The sequence below is a fragment of the Schistocerca cancellata genome, chromosome 1, assembly GCF_023864275.1.
Source record: "Schistocerca cancellata isolate TAMUIC-IGC-003103 chromosome 1, iqSchCanc2.1, whole genome shotgun sequence".
In the NCBI taxonomy this organism is placed as follows: domain Eukaryota; kingdom Metazoa; phylum Arthropoda; class Insecta; order Orthoptera; family Acrididae; genus Schistocerca; species Schistocerca cancellata.
Window position 1 is genome coordinate 118,600,710 of NC_064626.1, and position 22,577 is coordinate 118,623,286.

The 22,577-nt window shown below is 44.3% G+C and overlaps 1 protein-coding gene across 1 annotated transcript in view; it reads right to left on the reverse strand.

The window, feature by feature from the left end:
• Positions 1 to 22,577, reverse strand: part of LOC126166653 (uncharacterized) — a 61,110-nt gene that overhangs the window by 15,986 nt on the left and 22,547 nt on the right. Inside the window, exon 2 of the mRNA XM_049920419.1 lies at positions 6,977 to 7,042. Coding sequence (XP_049776376.1) covers positions 6,977 to 7,042 — 66 coding nt within the window. The remainder of the gene's footprint in view (positions 1 to 6,976; positions 7,043 to 22,577) is intronic.

A 22,577-nucleotide genomic window follows, 5' to 3' on the forward strand; every position in this document is an offset into this window, starting at 1 on the left:
GGACTCCATTCTCCTGGATATCAATAGAACTATGGGAGTCGTCAACTTGGACATGGAATGTACGGAGAGACAGAAAGTTATGGATAAAAATCGGGAGTGGTGCTCGGGGACCCCACTCATACAATACGGCAAGGATATGATGTCGCCAGGTCATGTCGTATGCTTTACGTACATCAAAAAAGCCGATCAGCCCAAGCAGCTGTGTCGTGGCAATGTGCAAGGGCACTGAGGAGCTCCCACTCTGTAAATGGGGCATTATAGGATTCACTGCAGCATGCAGTATATGAGAGGACATTCCCTTCCAGCCACCGTTTGAGTGTGCGAAAGAATGAGGGGTAATTCTCCAATGCAGAGGCTCAAGCAGTGCTCACCAAAGTGCTTGGCAATCGCATTTGTGTCGGTACATAGCTCGCCATTTCTGGTAACACCAGAGACACCTGTTGGGCCCTGGTACCCAAAAAGACATTTGATCTTTTCCCAGACTTGGGAAGCTGACGTGTGGCACCAAATGCTGGAGACGTATGTCTCCCAACACCCTCCATCTGTTGCCTGATAAGGTAGCGAACACGGGCATGGAGGCGTTTAAAGCCTGTGAGGTGCTCCAGGGAAGGGTGCCGCTGTAGAGCTCGACAACGCTCCTTAATAGCTTCAGCAACTTCCGGCAACCATCAAGGGACTGCCTTACGCCTCGTGCACCCTAAAGAGTGAGGGATCACGTTTTATGCCGCAGAAACAATTGTGCACTAGTCACCTGCTCAACCATAACATCGGTGTTACCGTGTGGGGGAGATTCAGTGGTGACAGCAGAGGTGACAGTTCCCCCCCCCCCCCCTCCACCTTGTTCAAAGCCCATCTGGGCAGGCGTCCGTGTGCCTGACACTGGGGTAGTGACAGGAAGATTGGAAAGTGTTCACTACCACATAGGTTGTCATGTGCTCTCCAGTAGATAAATGGGAGAAGTCCTGGGCTGCATATTGATAAATCAATGGCTGAGTAATTACCATGAGCCACACTGAAATGTGTGGCGGCCCCAGTATTTAAGAGGCAGAGGTCGAACTCAGACAGTCATGTTTCGACATCTCTGCCTCGGCCAGTAAGCATGGTACCATCCCATAAGGAGTTATGGGCATTAAAATCCCCCAAAAGTAGGAAAGGTTTAGAGAGTTGACCAATCAGTGCAGCTAATACTTTCAGGGATACTGCGCCATCTGGAGGAAGATATACATTGCAGACAGTTATTTCCTGTGTCGTCCGTATTCTGACAGCCACAGCTTCAACAGGGGTTTGAAGGGGCACAGGTTCACTACAGACTGAGTTTAGGACATAAATGCAAACTACACCTGACACTCCACTCGATTATAGTCGCTATGGTTCCTGTAATATCCTTTACAGCCACGGAGGGCAGGGGACCGCATTGCTGGGAACTAGGTTTCCTGGAGAGCAAGGCAGATAGCAGGTGGAAAGCTTAACAGTTGCCGTAGCTCAGCCATGCGATGGAAAAAAACCACTGCAATTCCACTTGAGGATGACATCTTGAGACTGGGAAGGCATGGAACATTCATTGAGGCAGTTTACACCTCAGTCACCTGCTGCCACTGATTTATTGCCTGAGCAGTCTATATCCATTGTGTCTGAGTGTCTGGCGAGATATAGGTCCTCCGAGGATGCCAAAATCTCCAGCATACTCTCAGATGCAGAGCTTGTAGGTAGCGGTGGTCTGGGTGCCACCACAATTTCCTTGGTCTTAGGAGTTTTCTTTTTGGATTTCTCTCGCTTGTCCTTGGGTTTCCCTGACTGGGAGGACTTCACTGGTTCAATCTCCAGGACTGAGGATGAGCGTGAAGCCCTACATCCAGCAGGTTTTGGGCTCTTCAGCCAGTGGCAAATATCGTCTTTCCCACTAGAAGGAACCTGGGAAGGGAGTGACCCTAGGGACCCCTTCCTAGTGAGAGAAGCTGAAGAAGACTTACACTTCTTCATTTTAGAAGTGGGGACTCACGTCCCCAATGGTGGGGGAGGGGGGGGTGCTCCCAAAGTAGGTGGTGCAGGAGCAACAGGGAGGGAAATGCCGCCCCCCCCCCCCCCACCACCACCACCATCAAGGGAGCGGGTGTAGTCTCTGAGAGGTGACCTGAGTATGCAGAGCTGATGGTGCCAGAAATGTAGCGGCGGCATAAGACGATGTCATACGCATAGGATGCAGGCGTTCAAATTTTCTCTTAGCCTCAGTGTAGGTCAGTCAGTCCAGGGTCTTGTAGTCCATGATTCTCCTTTCTTTCTGAAGAATCGTGCAGACAGGCGAGCAAGGTGAATGGTGCTCTCCGCAGTTGACACAGATGGGAGGCGGGGCACATGAAGTATTGGGAAGTGATGTGCATCCGCAATCTCGGCATGTGACGCTGGAAGTACAGCGGGAAGACATATGGCTGTACTTACACCACCGTATGGGAGGGATATAGGGCTTTATGTCACACCGGTAGACCATCACCTTGACCTTCTCGAGCAATGTATCACCCTCAAAGCCCAGGATGAAGGCACTGGTGGCAACCCGATTATCCTTCAGACCCCGGTGGACATGCCTGATGAAATGTAAACCTCACCACTCTAAATTGGCCCACAGCCCATCAGCGGACTGCAAAAGACGATCTCTGTGAAATATGGCACCCTGGACAATATTGAAGCTCTTATGGGGCGTGATGGTTACAGAAACATTCCCCAGCTTGTGACAAGCGAGTAACTGCCGTGACTGGGCAGACGATGCTGTTTTGATCAAGACTGACCCAGATCTCATTTTAGACAAGGCCTCCACCTCCCTGAACTTGTCCTCTAAATGCTCAGCAAAAAACTGGGGCTTCGTTGTCGTAAAAGATTTCCCAGGGGGATGGGCATCGACCACTTGGCATATGTGGGGAGTTAACGTCGCAGGGGGCTACAACCAACAGGGTACATGGCAGCCCCACCACAATGGATTGGCTACCATGCTGGATATCAGGTGCAAAGAAGTCCATGGTCATCGTCGACGCAGAAATCGACACTGCATTGTGCATGTTGGAAAGCGCACCCAGGAAGGTGACCTCGCCCAAGAGATGGAGAATGGGCAGAATTGCAATGCAATGACGAGCAAGTGGGCTAAAGATCTCAATGCATGATGGACACGATGCACCTTGTAAGGTGCCCTTCCCCAACTGGCTCGCTCTTCGGGAAAATTTTGAAGAATGGAGGTCAAACACTACAGGGGACCATCACATAAAGGCCGAAACGTGTGGAACTCCTTTTAGTCACTTCATATAACAGGCAGGAATACCTCGGACCGATTCTAATCCCCGGACCCACAGGGGGGAGATAGCAGGTGTAAAGCTGAACAGCTGCCGTAGCTCAGCCAGGCAGTGGAAAATAGGCAGTTCCACTGGAGGATGATGTTATCATGAGACTAGGAAGGCATGGAACATTCAATGAGGAAGTTTTCGCCTCAGAGTCACCTGCTGTCACAGACTTTTTGCCTGAGCTGTCTATATCCATTTTGTCTGGGGAGATCTAGGTCCTCAGCGGATGCCAAAATCTCCACCCCATCCTCAGGTGCAGAGCTTGTAGGTAGCGATGTTGTTCATGCCACCACAGTTTCCTTGGTCTTAGGGGTTTTCTTTTTGGATTTCCCTCGCTTCTCCTTGGGTTTCCCTGGCTGGGAGGACTTCACTGGCTCAGTCTCCTGGACTAAGGATGAGCGTGAAGCCCTACGACCAGCTGCTTTTGGGCTCTTCAGCCACTGGCAGGTGTTATCTTTCCCACTAGCAGAAACCTGGGAAGGGAGTGACCCAAGGGACCCCTTCTTAGTCAGAGAAGCTGAAGAAGACTTACACTTCTCCAGTTTAGAAGTGGGGATGGACATCCCCAATGGTTAGGGGGGGTGTTGCTCCCAAAGTAGGTGGTGCAGGAGCAACGGGGAGGGAAATGCCCCCGACCATCGAGGGGGCAGGTGTGGTCTTCCAGCTCTGAGAGGTGACTGGGTTTGGTGGAGCTGATGGTGCCAGAACTGTTGTAGCGGCGGTGTAAGATGATGTCATACGTACAGAATGCGGGCGTTCAAATTTTCTCTTGGCCTCAGTGTAAGTCAGTCAGTCCAGGGTCTTGTACTCCAAGATTTTCCTCTCTTTCTGGAGAATGCTGCGGTCTAGCGAGCAAGGCGAATGGTGCTCTCCGCAGGTGACACAGATCGGAGGCAGGGCACATGGGCACATGGAGTATTGGGATGTGATGGGTGTCCGCAATCTCGACATGTGATGCTGGAAGTATAGTGGGAAGACATACGGCCTAACTTCCAGCACTTAAAGCACTGCATCGGGAGATGGATATAGGGCTTTGCATCACAGCAGTAGACCATCACCTTGATTTTCTTGGGCAATGTATATCCCTCCAAGGCCAAGATGGCACCGGTGGCAACATGATTATCCCCCGGTCCCCGGTGGACACGCCGGACAAAATGTACACCTCGCTGCTCTGAATTGGCGTGCAGCTCGTCAGACTGCAAAAGGAGGTCCATGTGAAATATGATACATGGGACCATGTTTACGCTCTTAGGGGATGTGATGGTTACAGAAACATCCCCCAGCTTGTCATAAGCAAGTAACACCCGTGACTGGGCAGAGAATGCTGTTTTGATCAAGACTGACTCACCTCTCCAAACTTGTCCTCTAAGTGCTCAACAAAAAACTGAGGCTTCGTTGTCATAAAAGATTCTCCATTATCTCTCAAACATACAAGGTACCGGGGCGAATAAGATCCACTGCCATCCTTAGCCTGACGTTCTCCCATGGTATGGCCAGGGAGGGGAACGATTTGGGGTCGTACTTTTGTGTGTTGAACTGAGGTCTTGAAAGCTTAGAGACTGCTGGTGTTTCACCACCAGCAAGAGATGATGGACTACGCTTCATCACATGTCATCTGCCCTGATGGCACCCACTCTGACCAGGGCCCTCCCCACGGGCACCACCCAGCCGGAGCAGAGGCCACCTGACAAGATGGCCATTTCTAGGAGTCCTGATACCCCTTCGCATACGTGGGAAGTTAACAGCACAGGCATCAGCAGAGCAATCCCTATGTGGTCAGGGGGCTTACAACCAACAGGGTACATGACGGCCCCACCACAACGGACTGGCTACCGTGCTGGATATCAGGTGCAAAGTAGTCCATGTTCATCACTGACACAGAAACAGACACTGCATAGTGCAAGGTGAAAAATGCACCAAGGAAGGTATCGTCACCCAAGAGATGGAGAACGGGTGGGACTGCAATGCAACGACGAGAAAGTGGGCTAAAGATGTCAATGCACCATGTAAGGCGCCCTTCCCCAACTGGCTGAAAAATGGAGGTCAAATCCTAGAGAGGACCATCACATAAAGGCCAAAACGTGTGAAACTCCTTTTTATCGCCTCTTATGATAGGCATGAATAACTTGGACATATTCTTACCCCTGGACCCGCAGGAGGGAACACTGATATTAATAAAAAAGTAGTTTTTGTTCATATTTTCATTGATGTCTTAGTGAAAAAATAACGTTATAAGAAAAAATGCCTATTAGTCTCTCAGACTCACATCAAGTGTCTACCATGATAAAATAGCTTGGGTATTCTAGGGTTAATACTGACACGTACAGGTGCACTGGTCAAATCCAAAAATGGCACTTAAAATGATATGGCAGAGGCCGTCGGATTAATTGTTAGCTCATATGATGGTAAATGGTCCAATTTTTATTTGTTTTAAGTAGCTATGAAAGATTGTGATGGTATGCAAAGAATAAATACAAAACTTTATTATGTAACCATGAATGGGGCATGGACAAAAATATGGAAACATAACACATTACAATGCCTAATACAGTGTACGAAATCCTCTGAAATTCAGAACAGCTTCTAACTGTCTTGGAATGGATACATACAGGCTGTGTGTGGTTTTGAAAGGAGATGTACACCAATTTAACTCCAAAATAGGGACAAGTTCAAGTAATGATTATCGAGGTTGATAGCAATCACTCATGCTTCTCTCCAAAGCAGACCATAATGACTCAATAATATTGAGATCCAGTGGCAAGGCATATGCGACAATTCATCCTTGGGCTCACAAAACCAGTCCTGGATGATGCGAGTTGTGTGAACAGGGGACCTTTCATCTTGGAACACAGAATCACCATAGAGGAACAAATATTGTACAATAGGATGTACCTGCTCAGCAAAAACAGTCACATAATCATTCGCAGTAACATGGCTTTGCAGAGAAACCATGGGACTCATTGAATGCCACGATGTGAGTGCATAAATCATCACTGAATCCTCAGAATGTTTCACTCTTGGGATGTAAACTCAGTCAAAAATTGGAAACAGTCTGAAACTAGGCTCATCTGATCAAATTATTTTCTTCCACTGCTCCAAAGCCTGAAAGCTTGAATTGGCATTCATGGTTAGTGGTTTTGGAATGCCAGCTTGACCTGTAATTCCCTGCTTAAGGAGCTCATTTCATGCTATTTTGGTGCTGACAGAATTCACAAGCCTGCTGTTCAGTTCTGCAATGACTTTTTCAGCTGTCGGCCTTGTGTTTTTCATTATAATTCTCTTCAGCGACCTTCGTTCATGAACACTCAGCATACATTTTTGTCTGTGTTTGACTTAATGGATGATGATTTTCCACTTGCCCTGTATGTGGTATGAATATTCAACACAGTGCCTCTTGAAACTTCAGCTACTTTGGTTATGGAAGCACCTACCATACGACCACCCACAATTTGTCCACAATGAAATTCACTTAACTCAAACATAATGCACTCACTCACATCTACACAAAACACTGTTCTGACAATGAATGACACTTGTAATGTCTTTCTGGACATCTTACTGAGCATAACCTTGACAAATGTTAGAAACACAAAGATATCTTCAAGGGAAATGGAAATTTTATTCCAATTTTTTCTCTCGTTATAAACACTTACCACTTTCTTGTGTGCTGCAGCTTCAGATCTTAATGGAAACTTGCGATCCTTGTCACCTAACAGATCCTGAAATTAAAACAATACTAGTGAGGCTAATTTACAATTATTTGTTTAGTGTTCAGATAAACATTGCACTAGTCAAAATGCAGCAGCTTTGTGCTGTTCTCCGACATATTCAGAAAGAGCTGGAAATTCCCCTGACTGCTGTCAAAAAATTGGAATGTGCTTCGAATGGGTGTATTGAGCAAAGCACAGAGGGTCATGTATCAGAGATATCAAATAATATCGTCTGCAATGGATATTGTATCCTCTGCAAGAAGTATAATGTACAGCATCTGTCATGTTTGGCCACTTGACGGTGAGTGGCAATCAGTCGTTGGTCTAGGGATCTTGTACACAGAACGCAAGTGTACAGGGAGAACTCAGGGTATAACCCCATCCTCTTAACCAACAAGTTTGAAGTTTATCTTCCTAAAACTGAGCCAGTCTGATCACTGCTGAGTCTCGTGTCATGAGGAAGCAAATACAGAAGGGTGGGGTATGTTAACCATGGGCAGTTCAAATGCACAGTGAATGATGGTACATCTTAGGGAAATGGCAGTAAAAGCTGGGAAGGCTCACCTTGTGCTCTCTGTGAGAATATCTGGAGGTCGTATTCAACAATGAGAAGAGGCTGTTCCAACAGCCATTGAGGGAACAAGATGTAGTCAACTGCTGGTTGCAGTGCATTTTGAAATAAATGATGCCTGTTATCTGGGGTCCGAGAACGTACTTGGATCATTCCACTGACTGGCAGAGACAGTTGAAAAGGCCAGCATTGCTCAAGAAGTTTCAACAACTCTCACAATCCACAAAATTTTGCCCAGAATTGATAGGGGCCCTTTGGTTCTGGGCTGAGTAGAAGACTCAGTAACAAGCTAAGGTGTGAATAACTGGACATATGCCATAGGGTTAACAATTGTAGGACCCCTAAATGGGTCAAGGGTGCACTACACATCAGAGACTGCTATTGAGGTCACTGGCTGTGTGTGAAGTGTACACAAAGGCTTTTTAGTTTCAGTAACTCTCAGTCCAATCCACGTAATGATAACTGTAGGATACTCCAAAGTACTAGTTTAAGAACCATAGAAATGGCCCTAGTGATGAAATGATTAAAATCCTAGTGATCAAATGCCAAAGCATTGGTAACAAAGTTGCATAGCGTGAAGCAGTCTAAAAAGCAGTGGAGCTTGTATATTATTAGGTGCAGAAAGGTGGCTAAAACCACAGAAAGACAGCAATGACATTTCTGGGGTAAATCTAAGTGTATATCAAAAGGACAAGCTAATGGCAAAGGGAGGTGCTGTATTTGTTACAGTACACAAGGAATTCAGATCCATTGAGAAGAAATTGAAGGTTCATGCAAGATTGTTTGCACATGACTAATTTTCAAGGGTGGGCATGAACTTGTTATTGGATCTTTCTATTCACCATCAGACTCACACCCAGGTATAAGTGAAAACTTTAGAAAAAAACTTCAGTTTGCTAGTATGTACGTCATCATCAGAGGAGACTTTAAACGTCGTCATTGGGATGATTGCAACACATTACTAAATCCCTTCTCTGAAAACTACTTGGGACAGGTAGTTTTTAAACCTACTCATGATGATAATATATTAGACCCAGTGGCAAGAGACCTAACATCTTTGTCCACGTTGAAACTGGTATCAGTGATCATGAGGCAATTGGAGCAACAATGATTACCAAAAGTACAAATGCAGCTTAAACAAATAGGGAGATTTACATATTCATTGCCTAAACAAAGAACTGGTTATGTCATATCTCATAGACAAATTCAAAGCATTTACCTCTTGTCATCCTGAAAGCCATGGATAATGGGAATCTGGTGGATGTAGTATCTCTTAACTTCCAAAAAGCATTTGACTGCACACCACACCCACATTTATTAATCAAAGTATGATTATATGGGGTACTAAAGAAAATATGTGACTGGATTGAGGAGGATCCCTAGATAGGCAGGTAGCAGCATGTTACCTTGGCTAGACAGAAGTAGAAGTAAATTCAGATTTGCTCTAGGAGGGTGTGTTGGGACCTTCGTTGTTCATGTTGTATATTAAAGACATCACAGACAATATTACGAGTAAACTCAGACTTACCTCAGATGACGCAGTTATGTATAAGGGCATATTGCCTGCAAAAGTTGCGCAAATTGTCACTCAGATCTTGATATCATCTGAAACTTAAGCAAAAACTGGCAACTTTTTAAAAATATTCTTGAATGTAAAATTGTGTATAACACAAAATGCAAAATAGTAATATCCTATGACTGCAACATGAGTATCAGTTGTAATCCGTCAACTCATATAAATACCCGGGTGTAACAATTTGTACAGATATGAAATCAAACGAACACCTACAACAGTAGTACAAGCATATATGCTGACTGGCTGGGTAAAGAGAGTGAAAGAATGTCCCATAGCGCTTAGAGCCATTTGAGTAAAAGAAATTATTCAGATAGTTAAAAAAGATGAAACCTGGAGACACCTGAAGGTTTTGAATAGATTATATAGTGGTAAGACAGAGGTTTCTATGCCAGGTTTAAAATGAAAACCATTTCCAGGGACTGACATAGCCTTTGACGATAATTTATTGGTTATGAACTGTAGATTAAAGCTGAAGATATTGCAGAGAGGTAGGAAATTAAGGAGATGGGATCTGTATAAATTTTCAAAATTGGAGATTGTTGAGATTTTCAGGGGGAAGCATTAGGCAACAATTGTCTAAATCAGAGGAGATGAATAAATTAGAGCATAAATCAGTTGAAGCCCTTGAAATAAGAAATAGTGAAAGCAATGGTGATCAAAATATCAAAAAGACGAAGAAAGAGTTGAAAATAAATAATTTAATGGTATCAACACTGTCTTTTGTGTTTAAATATTAATTACAGTCACTGTGGTTCCTCAGTGACATCAGAAATTATTAAAAAGACAAAGCTTAGTAGATATACTTGTATAAAGCATGAGATATTGTTCTAATTGACAAAAGGGAAAGTATAAGAATGCAATCAATGAAGCACACACAGAAGGGAGTACAGGCATCCGAAAACAAGATTGACAGAAAATGAGAAATGGCACAGCAGGCTGGCTGGTTGGTGGGTTTAAAAGGAGGGGGAGGGGGGGGGGGGGACCAGTTAGGTCATCGGTCCCTTGTTCCGAATAAAACAATGTTACAAGGGTGAGAATAAAACAAGGAAGACTGACAACACAAAATGGAGAGAAAGAAAAAACCACAAGAACGACGGAAGGGCAATAAACACCTAAGTGGAAAAAAGGGAGAAGAAACGCAAGAAACAGGTAGAAGAGATTAAAGTGACAAAACAGATTACCACAGCTGGCTGACCACGAGAATAAAAAGAAGCCCCCACTCTGCAATGCATTAAAACCTTCACCCAAAAAGCACTAGGGTGGAGGACACAGAGGGACAAATGACATGCACTAAAATTTAGATCAAATGATAAAACCCACCCTCACGAATAAAACGTAAAATTAAATCAGCCGATGAGGCATTGTCGGATAAAATTAGCAGCAATGAGTCCAGTAAATGAAGATTTCATCGCACAGGGCAGTCAAAGTAGGACAGTGCAACAGAATATGGGCCACTGTCAACTGGGCACCGCATCGACACTGAGGCGGGTCTTCACAGCACAGGAGGTAGCCGGCAACCACACAAGCATGGCCAATGTGTAGCCTGTGGAGAACCACAGATTCCCTGTGAGAGGCCTGCATGGAGGACTGCCACACATTCGTAGTCTCCTTAATGGCACGCAGCTTGTTGTGCATACTGAGACGATGTCATTCTGTCTCCCAAAGCTGAAAAACCTGGGGATGTAAAAACGAACACAGGTCAGATATTGGAATGCCGATCTCCATAAGAGGTTTCCGTGTAGCCTGTTTGGCCAGCCTGTCTGCAAGTTTGTTGCCTGGGATTCCGACATGTCCTGGGGTCCACGCAAACACCACTGAATGACTGGACTGGCTACTGGGTGGGAAAAGGGGACAGTAATTTAGATGCACACGGGAACCGTAGTCTGCGAAGTAATTGGTGAGCAATTGTGCACCCCTGACCTGCAATGGAAGAACTCTCCAGCCTCCGCACTGAAGCTGGTCACTGGACTCATCCTAAAAGATCCTGTCACTAGTCAAACGCCACAGTGGTGCACTGGGTCGAGTAAATGCAATGCTGAGGGCACTGCTGAACCATAAACCAGACTCCCATAGTCAAGGCAGGATTGAACAAGGGCTCTGTATAGCTGCAGCAGCTTAAAGTGATCTGCACCCCAGTTGGTGTTGCTCAGGCAGTGGAGGGTATTGAGGTGCTGCCAGCACTTCCGCTTAAGCTGATGAAGGTGAGGAAACCAAGTTAATTGGGTGTCGGTAACCAGTCCTAAAAATCTATATGTCTCCAGTACAGTGAGGGGATCACCAGTAAGGTAAAGTTCTGGTTGCGGATCAACAGTACGATGGCGACAGAAGTGAATAACACATGACTTATCGGCTGAAAACTGGAAGCTGTGGGCTAGAGCCCATGATTGGACCTTGTGGATGGCTCCCTGTAGGTGCCATGCTCAGCAACACCAGTATTGGTGGCGCAGTAAGGAATGCAGAACTCGTCTCCATACAGAGAGGGTGAGGCGGACAGCCCTACAGCTGCTGCTAGACCATTAATGGCCACAAAAAATAGAAATACACTCAATATAGAGCCCTGTGGGACGCCATTCTCCTGGATAAGTGTGGTGAGGCACCAACTTGAACACGGATAAAGTACAAAGTGACAGGAAATTCTGGATAAAAATCAGGAGCAGGCCTTGGATACCCCACTCGTATAATGTGGCAAGGATAGATTAGATTATTTTTTCGTTCCATAGATCCATGCTGAGGAGATCCTCGTGGATGTGGAACATGTAATTTTTTTTTTTATACAATACATCATTTGTTTCTATTAAAAATTTTGTCAATGGAGTAGAAGGAGTTGGCCACTAGTAAGTCTTTCAGGCTCCTTTTAAACTAATCTTTATTTGTAACTAAATTTTTTATGTTTGCTGGCAAATTATTGAAGATGAGTGTTCCTGAGTAATGGACCCCTTTTTGAACTAAAGTAAGTGTAAACTTTTAAGTCCTTGTGCAGATCATTTTTATTCCTGGTATTGTATGTGTGAACTGAGCTGTTTGTTGGAAAAAGAGATATATTATTTAGGACAAATTTCATTAAGGAGTAAATATACTGAGAGGCAGTAGTAAGTATACCCAGTTTCTACAGCACGTCCGTGAATTTACTCCACAAATAATACATATTACACGCTTTTGGAATCTGAAAACTTTTGTTTGACTTGAAGAGTTGCCCCAAAATATTATACCATATGACATTATGGAATGAAAGTAGGCAAATTATGCAAGCTTTTTCATTTTTATGTCGCCTATGTCTGCTAACACTCGAATTGCAAATATAGATTTGTTAAGGCGTTTCTGCAGTTCTGTGGTGTGCTCCTCCCAACCGAGGTTTCCGTGTAGCCTGTTTGGCCAGCCTGTCTGCAAGTTTGTTGCCTGGGATTCCGACATGTCCTGGGGTCCACGCAAACACCACTGAATGACTGGACTGGCTACTGGGTGGGAAAAGGGGACAGTAATTTAGATGCGCACGGGAACCGTAGTCTGCGAAGTAATTGGTGAGCAATTGTGCACCCCTGACCTGCAATGGAAGAACTCTCCAGCCTCCGCACTGAAGCTGGTCACTGGACTCATCCTAAAAGATCCTGTCACTAGTCAAACGCCACAGTGGTGCACTGGGTCGAGTAAATGCAATGCTGAGGGCACTGCTGAACCATAAACCAGACTCCCATAGTCAAGGCAGGATTGAACAAGGGCTCTGTATAGCTGCAGCAGCTTAAAGTGATCTGCACCCCAGTTGGTGTTGCTCAGGCAGTGGAGGGTATTGAGGTGCTGCCAGCACTTCCGCTTAAGCTGATGAAGGTGAGGAAACCAAGTTAATTGGGTGTCGGTAACCAGTCCTAAAAATCTATATGTCTCCAGTACAGTGAGGGGATCACCAGTAAGGTAAAGTTCTGGTTGCGGATCAACAGTACGATGGCGACAGAAGTGAATAACACATGACTTATCGGCTGAAAACTGGAAGCTGTGGGCTAGAGCCCATGATTGTACCTTGTGGATGGCTCCCTGTAGGTGCCATGCTCAGCAACACCAGTATTGGTGGCGCAGTAAGGAATGCAGAAGTCGTCTCCATACAGAGAGGGTGAGGCGGACAGCCCTACAGCTGCTGCTAGACCATTAATGGCCACAAAAAATAGAAATACACTCAATATAGAGCCCTGTGGGACGCCATTCTCCTGGATAAGTGTGGTGAGGCACCAACTTGAACACGGATAAAGTACAAAGTGACAGGAAATTCTGGATAAAAATCAGGAGCAGGCCTTGGATACCCCACTCGTATAATGTGGCAAGGATAGATTAGATTATTTTTTCGTTCCATAGATCCATGCTGAGGAGATCCTCGTGGATGTGGAACATGTAATTTTTTTTTTATATACAATACATCATTTGTTTCTATTAAAAATTTTGTCAATGGAGTAGAAGGAGTTGGCCACTAGTAAGTCTTTCAGGCTCCTTTTAAACTAATCTTTATTTGTAACTAAATTTTTTATGTTTGCTGGCAAATTATTGAAGATGAGTGTTCCTGAGTAATGGACCCCTTTTTGAACTAAAGTAAGTGTAAACTTTTAAGTCCTTGTGCAGATCATTTTTATTCCTGGTATTGTATGTGTGAACTGAGCTGTTTGTTGGAAAAAGAGATATATTATTTAGGACAAATTTCATTAAGGAGTAAATATACTGAGAGGCAGTAGTAAGTATACCCAGTTTCTACAGCACGTCCGTGAATTTACTCCACAAATAATACATATTACACGCTTTTGGAATCTGAAAACTTTTGTTTGACTTGAAGAGTTGCCCCAAATTATTATACCATATGACATTATGGAATGAAAGTAGGCAAATTATGCAAGCTTTTTCATTTTTATGTCGCCTATGTCTGCTAACACTCGAATTGCAAATATAGATTTGTTAAGGCGTTTCTGCAGTTCTGTGGTGTGCTCCTCCCAACCGAGGTTTCCGTGTAGCCTGTTTGGCCAGCCTGTCTGCAAGTTTGTTGCCTGGGATTCCGACATGTCCTGGGGTCCACGCAAACACCACTGAATGACTGGACTGGCTACTGGGTGGGAAAAGGGGACAGTAATTTAGATGCGCACGGGAACCGTAGTCTGCGAAGTAATTGGTGAGCAATTGTGCACCCCTGACCTGCAATGGAAGAACTCTCCAGCCTCCGCACTGAAGCTGGTCACTGGACTCATCCTAAAAGATCCTGTCACTAGTCAAACGCCACAGTGGTGCACTGGGTCGAGTAAATGCAATGCTGAGGGCACTGCTGAACCATAAACCAGACTCCCATAGTCAAGGCAGGATTGAACAAGGGCTCTGTATAGCTGCAGCAGCTTAAAGTGATCTGCACCCCAGTTGGTGTTGCTCAGGCAGTGGAGGGTATTGAGGTGCTGCCAGCACTTCCGCTTAAGCTGATGAAGGTGAGGAAACCAAGTTAATTGGGTGTCGGTAACCAGTCCTAAAAATCTATATGTCTCCAGTACAGTGAGGGGATCACCAGTAAGGTAAAGTTCTGGTTGCGGATCAACAGTACGATGGCGACAGAAGTGAATAACACATGACTTATCGGCTGAAAACTGGAAGCTGTGGGCTAGAGCCCATGATTGGACCTTGTGGATGGCTCCCTGTAGGTGCCATGCTCAGCAACACCAGTATTGGTGGCGCAGTAAGGAATGCAGAACTCGTCTCCATACAGAGAGGGTGAGGCGGACAGCCCTACAGCTGCTGCTAGACCATTAATGGCCACAAAAAATAGAAATACACTCAATATAGAGCCCTGTGGGACGCCATTCTCCTGGATAAGTGTGGTGAGGCACCAACTTGAACACGGATAAAGTACAAAGTGACAGGAAATTCTGGATAAAAATCAGGAGCAGGCCTTGGATACCCCACTCGTATAATGTGGCAAGGATAGATTAGATTATTTTTTCGTTCCATAGATCCATGCTGAGGAGATCCTCGTGGATGTGGAACATGTAATTTTTTTTTTTATACAATACATCATTTGTTTCTATTAAAAATTTTGTCAATGGAGTAGAAGGAGTTGGCCACTAGTAAGTCTTTCAGGCTCCTTTTAAACTAATCTTTATTTGTAACTAAATTTTTTATGTTTGCTGGCAAATTATTGAAGATGAGTGTTCCTGAGTAATGGACCCCTTTTTGAACTAAAGTAAGTGTAAACTTTTAAGTCCTTGTGCAGATCATTTTTATTCCTGGTATTGTATGTGTGAACTGAGCTGTTTGTTGGAAAAAGAGATATATTATTTAGGACAAATTTCATTAAGGAGTAAATATACTGAGAGGCAGTAGTAAGTATACCCAGTTTCTACAGCACGTCCGTGAATTTACTCCACAAATAATACATATTACACGCTTTTGGAATCTGAAAACTTTTGTTTGACTTGAAGAGTTGCCCCAAAATATTATACCATATGACATTATGGAATGAAAGTAGGCAAATTATGCAAGCTTTTTCATTTTTATGTCGCCTATGTCTGCTAACACTCGAATTGCAAATATAGATTTGTTAAGGCGTTTCTGCAGTTCTGTGGTGTGCTCCTCCCAACCGAATTTATTATCAAGTTGTAATCCCAGGAATTTAAGACTGTCAACCTCTTCTATCTGCTCTTCTTCATACTTTATGCATATGCTGGGTGGAAACCTCTTACAGGTTCTGAATTGCATATAGTGAGTCTTTTCGAAGTGTAATGTCAATGAGTTGGCTTTAACCATTTATTAATATCCATGAAAATATCATTAGCAGATCTTTCTAGAACTACACCTGACATACTATTTATTGCAATATGATGTCATCAGGTGGTGTCATACACTTTTTGTACATAAAAAAAAAAAGATGGCAACAAGGTCTGGAAATAGCTGTTTGGATGGCAGACTCGAGAGACACAAGATTATCAGTGGTAGAGTGACCCAGGCAGAAGCCGCCCTGGCACAGAGCCGTAGGCCACGTGACTCCAGGGTCCAGAGCACTGGAACGATAGTGCTCTCCCACCATTGCAATGGAAAGATGCCATCGCACTAGATCCAGTTGAAGATCATGAGGAGATGTCGTTTGTATTCAGTTGAGAGATGTTTAATCATATGACTGTGGATCCGATCAGGCCCAGGAGCTGTGTTGGGGCAATGTGCAAGGGCACTGAGGAGCCCCCACTCTGTAAATGGGGCGTTATAGGGTTCACTGTGGCATGTAGTGAATGAGAGGATGTTCCGTTCCATCCGCCGTTTGAGAGTGCAAAAGGCTGGTAATTTTCCAACGCAGTGGCTCGAGCAAAGTGCTCGGTAATCGTGTTTGCATCAGTAGATAGCACACCTGCTGGGGTCTGGTACCCAGAAACTCACTTCAACTCTGCCCAGACTTGGGAAGGTGACATATGGTACCAATGGTCGAGACGTAGCTGTCTCTAACACTCCTGTTTCCGCCTTTTGATAAGCTGGCGAACGCGGGCACGGAGCCATTTAAAGGCAATGAGGTGCTCCACGGAAGGGTGCCGCTTATGCTGCTGTAGAGCTCGCCAACGCTTCTTAATTGCCTCAGCAACTTTCGGTGACCACCAAAGAACTGTCTTTCACTGGGGGCACCCTAAAGAACAAGGGATCGCGTTTTCCGCCATAGAAACGATCATTGCAGTTACCTCTCACCACAACGATGTTACCGTGTGGGGGGAGGTTCAATGGTGACAGCAGAAGTGAAAGTTTCCCAGTCCACCTTGTTTAAAGCCCATCTGAGCAGGCATCCGTGGGCCTGACACCAGGGCAATGACAGGAAGATGGGGAAGTGGTCACTACCACACAGGTCGTCATGTGCTCTCCAGTGGATAGATGGGAGAAGGCCAGGGCTGCAAACCAAGAGATCAATGGCCGAATATGTGCCATGTGCCACACTGAAATGTATGGCGGCCCCATTATTTAAGAGGCAGAGGTCGAGTTTGACAGTAAATTTTCGACATCTCAGCCTCGCCCAGTAAGAACTGTGCCACCCCACAAGGGGTTATGAGGGTTAAAATCTCCCAAAAGTAGAAAGGTTTAGGGAGTTGATCAATCAGTGCAGACAATGCATTCAGGGGTACTGCACCATATGGAGGAAGATATATGTCGCAGACAGTTATTTCCTGAGTCGTCATTATCCTGACAGCCACAGCTTCAAAAAGGGTTTGAAGAGGCACACGTTCACTGCATACTGAGTTCAGGACATAGATGCAAACTCCACCTGACACTATTATAGTCACTACTGTAATATCCCTTATAGCTGCTGAGGGCAGGGGCCTGCAGTAACAGGAACCAGGTTTCCTGGAGGACAATGCAGAAAGCAAGTGTAAAGCTTGACAGTTGCCGTAGCTCAGCCAGGTGGTGGAAAAAACCGCCACAATTTCACTGGAGGATGATGTTATGGTGAGGCTGGGAAGGCATGAAGTGCGCAACGAGGCAGGTTATGCCTCAGGGTCACCTGCTGCCTCTGATTGAGTATTTGTAGCCATTTCTATGGTGAATGAGGCATCAGTGAGATCCAGGTCTGTAGGAGATGCTAAGATCTCCACTGCATCCTCAGATGCAGAATTGATAGGGAGTGGTGGTGTTGGGGCCACCAGAGGGTCCTGTTTCTTAGCAGATTACTTCTTAGTTTGCTTGCTCTCTCGCTTCTCTTTAGGGGCTTGCTGGGAAAATTTCTCCGAAGCAACTCCAGGCATGGAGGAAAACCGTGAAGCTCTTCGTCCAGCAGCTTTTGGCTACTAGAGCCACTGGTGAGTGTCCGCTGTGGCATTAGTGGAGACCTTGGAAGAGAGTACCTCAAGAGAGGTGCCAGAGGAGGCTGTTGCTTCTCCAGCAGGTGGGAGGGGACCAATGTCCCCTGCATTTGGGAGCACCTTGCTCCTGAATTAGGTGCTTTGGGAGCAACAGAGGAAAAGTTGCCCCCTACCACCAAGGGGGCAGATGTATTCTGGTGGCCCGGAGGGCCCACTGTTCTTGGCACAGAGTGAGGAACCACTAGCACTTGGGACAGCAATGGTGATGTAGTTGCAGCGTATGTTCACATCAACTGAATGGGGTGTAATATTCCGAATAAGTCAAAGTCCAGGGTCTTGTACTCCATAATTTTCTGCTCCTTTTGGAGTACTGGACAGTCTGGCGAGCAGGGGGGGTGGTGCTTTCCACAGTTGATGCAAGTGGGATGTGGCACACATGGAGTATCTGGTGCAGTGGATGTCCACAGTCTCAACATGTGGCACTGCAAGTGCAGCAGGAAGACATGTGCCCAAACTTCCAGCGCTTGAAGCACCGCATAGGGGGAAGGATGTATGGTTTAACATCACAGCTGTATACCATCACCTTGTCCTTTTCTGGCAATGAATCACCCTCAAAGGCCAAGATGAAGGCACTGGTAGCAGCCCTGTTGTCTTTGGGTCCCCTGTAAACACGCCGGATGAAAAGAACACCCTGCTGTTCTAAGTTGGCATGGAGCTCATTGTCAGACTGCAAGAGGTCACAATAGATAATAATCCCATGGACCATGTTGAGACTTTTATGGGAGCGATGGAAACAGGAATATCACCCAGCTTGTCACAGGCGAGTAACGATCGGGATTGGGCTATCTGAATCAAGACTGCGCCGTTTCGCATCTTGGACAAAGCTGTCACTTCTCCAAACTTATACTCAAGATGTTCAACGGAAAATTGAGGCTTCATCGGAGGAAAAGAGTCCCCATCGGTTCTGCTACAGACTAAAAACCGAGGTGCATATGGCGCTCTCCGTTCTGTAGCTCTACGTTCCTCAAATGGTGTAGCGAGGGAGGGAAACAATTTAGGGTTATACCTGTCGGCATTGTATTCTATCTTGCCTTCTTAGAGACGGCTGGTGTCGTACGGTTACCAGCAAGAGATGACTTAGTCTGCTTCACTGCGGGTCATCCGCCCTGATGCCACCCACCCCAATCAGGGGTTCTCCCCATGGGCACCACCCAGCCACAGCAAACTGGCATGATGGCTGTTGCCGGTAGCCCTGATGCCACAGGAAGACAGGCATCTACTCCTTGGCATACATGAGGAGTTTACAGCTCAGGCATCAGAAGAGCGATCCCTGTGTTGTCAGGGGGCTACCACGAAATGGGTACATGACAGCGCCACCAGAACAGACTGGCTACCATGTTGGATATTAGATGCGGAGAAATCCAATATTGTCATGGGGGTGAAAGAGGACAGGAGACAATGGAAGAAGGTAACATACCCTGCAAAGTGTCCTCACCCAAATAGTTGAATTGCAGGTGGAGATGCAAAGCCATGACAAGAGATTCATGAGATCGAATCCAAGGGCACTCGTGCACCATGTAAGGCATCCTTCCCCATATGGCCCGCACTTCTGTAGAATTTTGGAAGTGGCAGGTCAAACCATAGAATGGGACCTGAACTCACAGGGCCGAAAAGTGTGAGACTCCTTTTAGTCGCCTCTTATGACAGGCAGGAATACCTCAGGCCTATTATAACCCCCGGACACTTAGGGTGGGGCGGGGGGGGGGGGGGGGGGGGGTGACAAAGCAGGAATGGCTACATAAAGGATACCACCTACAGGAAAATTAAAAGAGGCATTTGGAGGAAAGAAGAACATTTATGAATGTTAAAACCTAAGATGGCAATCCGATAGGCCTTCTAAGCAAAGAAGATATACTGAAAGGTGGAAGGAATAGAGAGGCTCTATACAAGCAAAACAAATTTGAAAACAATGGTATAAAAAGAGACGAGGAAGTAGATGAATATTATATGGAGAATCTAACACTGTAGGAAGAATTTTATGGGGCACTGAAAGACCACAGTCAAAACGTAACCCCCAGAATAGACAACATTCCCTAAGAGCTACTTAGATGATTTGAAGAGCCAGCAATGACAAACCTATTCTAGTGACAAACCTTCAGATTTCAAGAAGAATGTAATATTCCAGTGCCAAAGAAGACAGGTGTGAATATCACAGAAATATCTGTTAGTTGCAAAATACTGACTTTACAGAAAAAATATTAGAACTGGCAGAAGCTGACCTCAGAGAAGATCATTTTGGGTTCCAGAGAGACGTATGAATGCACAAGGCAGCACTGACACTGACAAACCTAAGTTTATTGCATTTGTTGATTCTGAGAAGGAAGAAAACAAGAACAACAGCTATTCGAGAGCATATGACTGAATAAAACCACTTGGTGATGAACAAGGCACAAAACATACAAATTTTGCACATTGCACTAGTGTTTCAAGCGTGATAGAAAAACTGAGAATTATTACAGCAAAAAAGGACACCCAAATCATATTTTAAGCAAACAAAGAGATGTAAACCAAAACTTTTATTTTTTTGAAGAGTCGACTTCCTGGTAATATCCTGTGCTCAAAAGAATATTTTTGTTGTTATGTGTTTCTCATGATGCACAAGAGCTGATATTGCAGCTCCAGCTTTCCTGTTTGTTCTGTGGGCATCCAGGACATACAAGAGCTTCTAGCCCATCTACACATGTTCGTCACATCAGTCCAACTGAAAGGAATAAAAAGAAATCAAGAGCTCACCTACAGATCGTAACCACTGGCTGCTGCACTGAGATGTTTCTCATTCAGTTCTACTTTTTCATTTTATGGTCCCTTGATGGCAAAATTATTTTACAATCAAGTTTATACTTACATTTTTTTACTTTGTTTTTTTTTATATAATTTTATAGTCTCCTTAATTACAGTTGTGAACAAACACATTTGTTTTGTTTTATCAGTTGAGTGATTCCCACAGTTCCAGTAATCGTTTACCTTACTACCTTGACATCTACATCCATACTCAGCAAACTACTGTGAACTACATAGCAGAGGGTACTTCCCATTGTAGCAGTTTTTAGGGTGTCTTCCTATTCCATTTATGTAGTGGGAAGAATGACTGCTTAAATGCCTCTGTGCATGCTGTAATTAATCTTGTTCTCATGATCCTTACAGGAGCAACAAATTGGGGGTTGTTGTATATTCCTAAATTAGTTCTTGAAACTTTGTAAGAAGGCTTTCACAATGTAGTTGCATCTACCTTCAAGAGTGCCAATACAATTTCTTCAGCATCTCTGTGGTTCTCTCCCACAGGCCAAACAAACCTGTGACCATTCATGCTGCCCTTCTCTCCACTATATGTTCAACTAGCTTAGCATCCACTGCTTCGCTCATGTAGACTGTATAGCTGGCAGAGATTTTTTTGTTTTTATTTAATCAAATTTTTATGTTGTTCACAAATTTCAACACATTCTAAGCTTCTCACGCTAATTAAAGCCAAATAACCATGATGTTTTCCAAATGTACTTCTGACCAAAAAGGATTCTGATAGCTGGAGTCCAAAGTTTTTGTTCATCATGCTTATTGCATTCTTGTGGAGATATTTCCATAGCAACTTTCATCCCCTAACAAATATTTCTTTATATCTAACCAAGAAATAAAATACCAATTTCTGTAAATTTAGCTTTAAAATTTTTTATGTAACAAAATATTTTCTTGAAAATGTTCATCCCCTACTGCACTCCCTTAGGGGTTGAATTTCTGAAACATGTTTTTTTTTTATATATATTTTATTTCTAACCAAGAAGTCAAATACCAATTGCATAGATGCAACCGTAAAAATCCTTTAGTCATTCTTCATTAATTATTTATTTTAAAAAAATTTCACCCACTGTTCTAAAACCCTTGTTGTTGTTGTTGTGGTCTTCAGTCCTGAGACTGGTTTGACGCAGCTCTCTCTAAAAGCCTTAGTGGATGAATATCTAAAAATGCTGAAATGTATTTTTTATTTTCTGACTGAGAAACCAAATACCAGTTTTCGTAGTTTTAGCTTCAAAATTCCCTTAATAGTGAAATACTTTCAAAAAGCCTTTCATCCCCTATTTTACCCCCTTAGGAGTGCAATATCAGACAATCCCTTCTTAAACGATGCCTGCAGTATAAGAACCACACCCTCATCAAACTCGCCAAGTTTCTATCCTTAGCGATTTGCACCGGGCAGTGACGAGTCAGTGAATCAGTCTGATCCTGTTTCACCCCCTTAGGGGTTGAATTTCCAAAAGCAATGAAACAGGTATTTTTTTTAATTTCTAACTGAGAAGACAAATTTAAATTTTCATAGATTTAGCTTTAAAAATGCTTTCATAATAAAATATTTTCACAAAAAAATTTCCAGGAACACTGGAACATTCTTTTTGTTTTTTTTTTTTGTTTTTTTTTCCCCCAAGAAGTCATATACAAGTGTTCTTAGATTAGCTTTAAAAATACTTTAGTAGTTCTTTAACTACATATTTTCAAAAAGCTTTCATCCACTATTTCACACCCATAGAATTAAATTTCCAAAAATTCTGAAACAAACATTTCTTT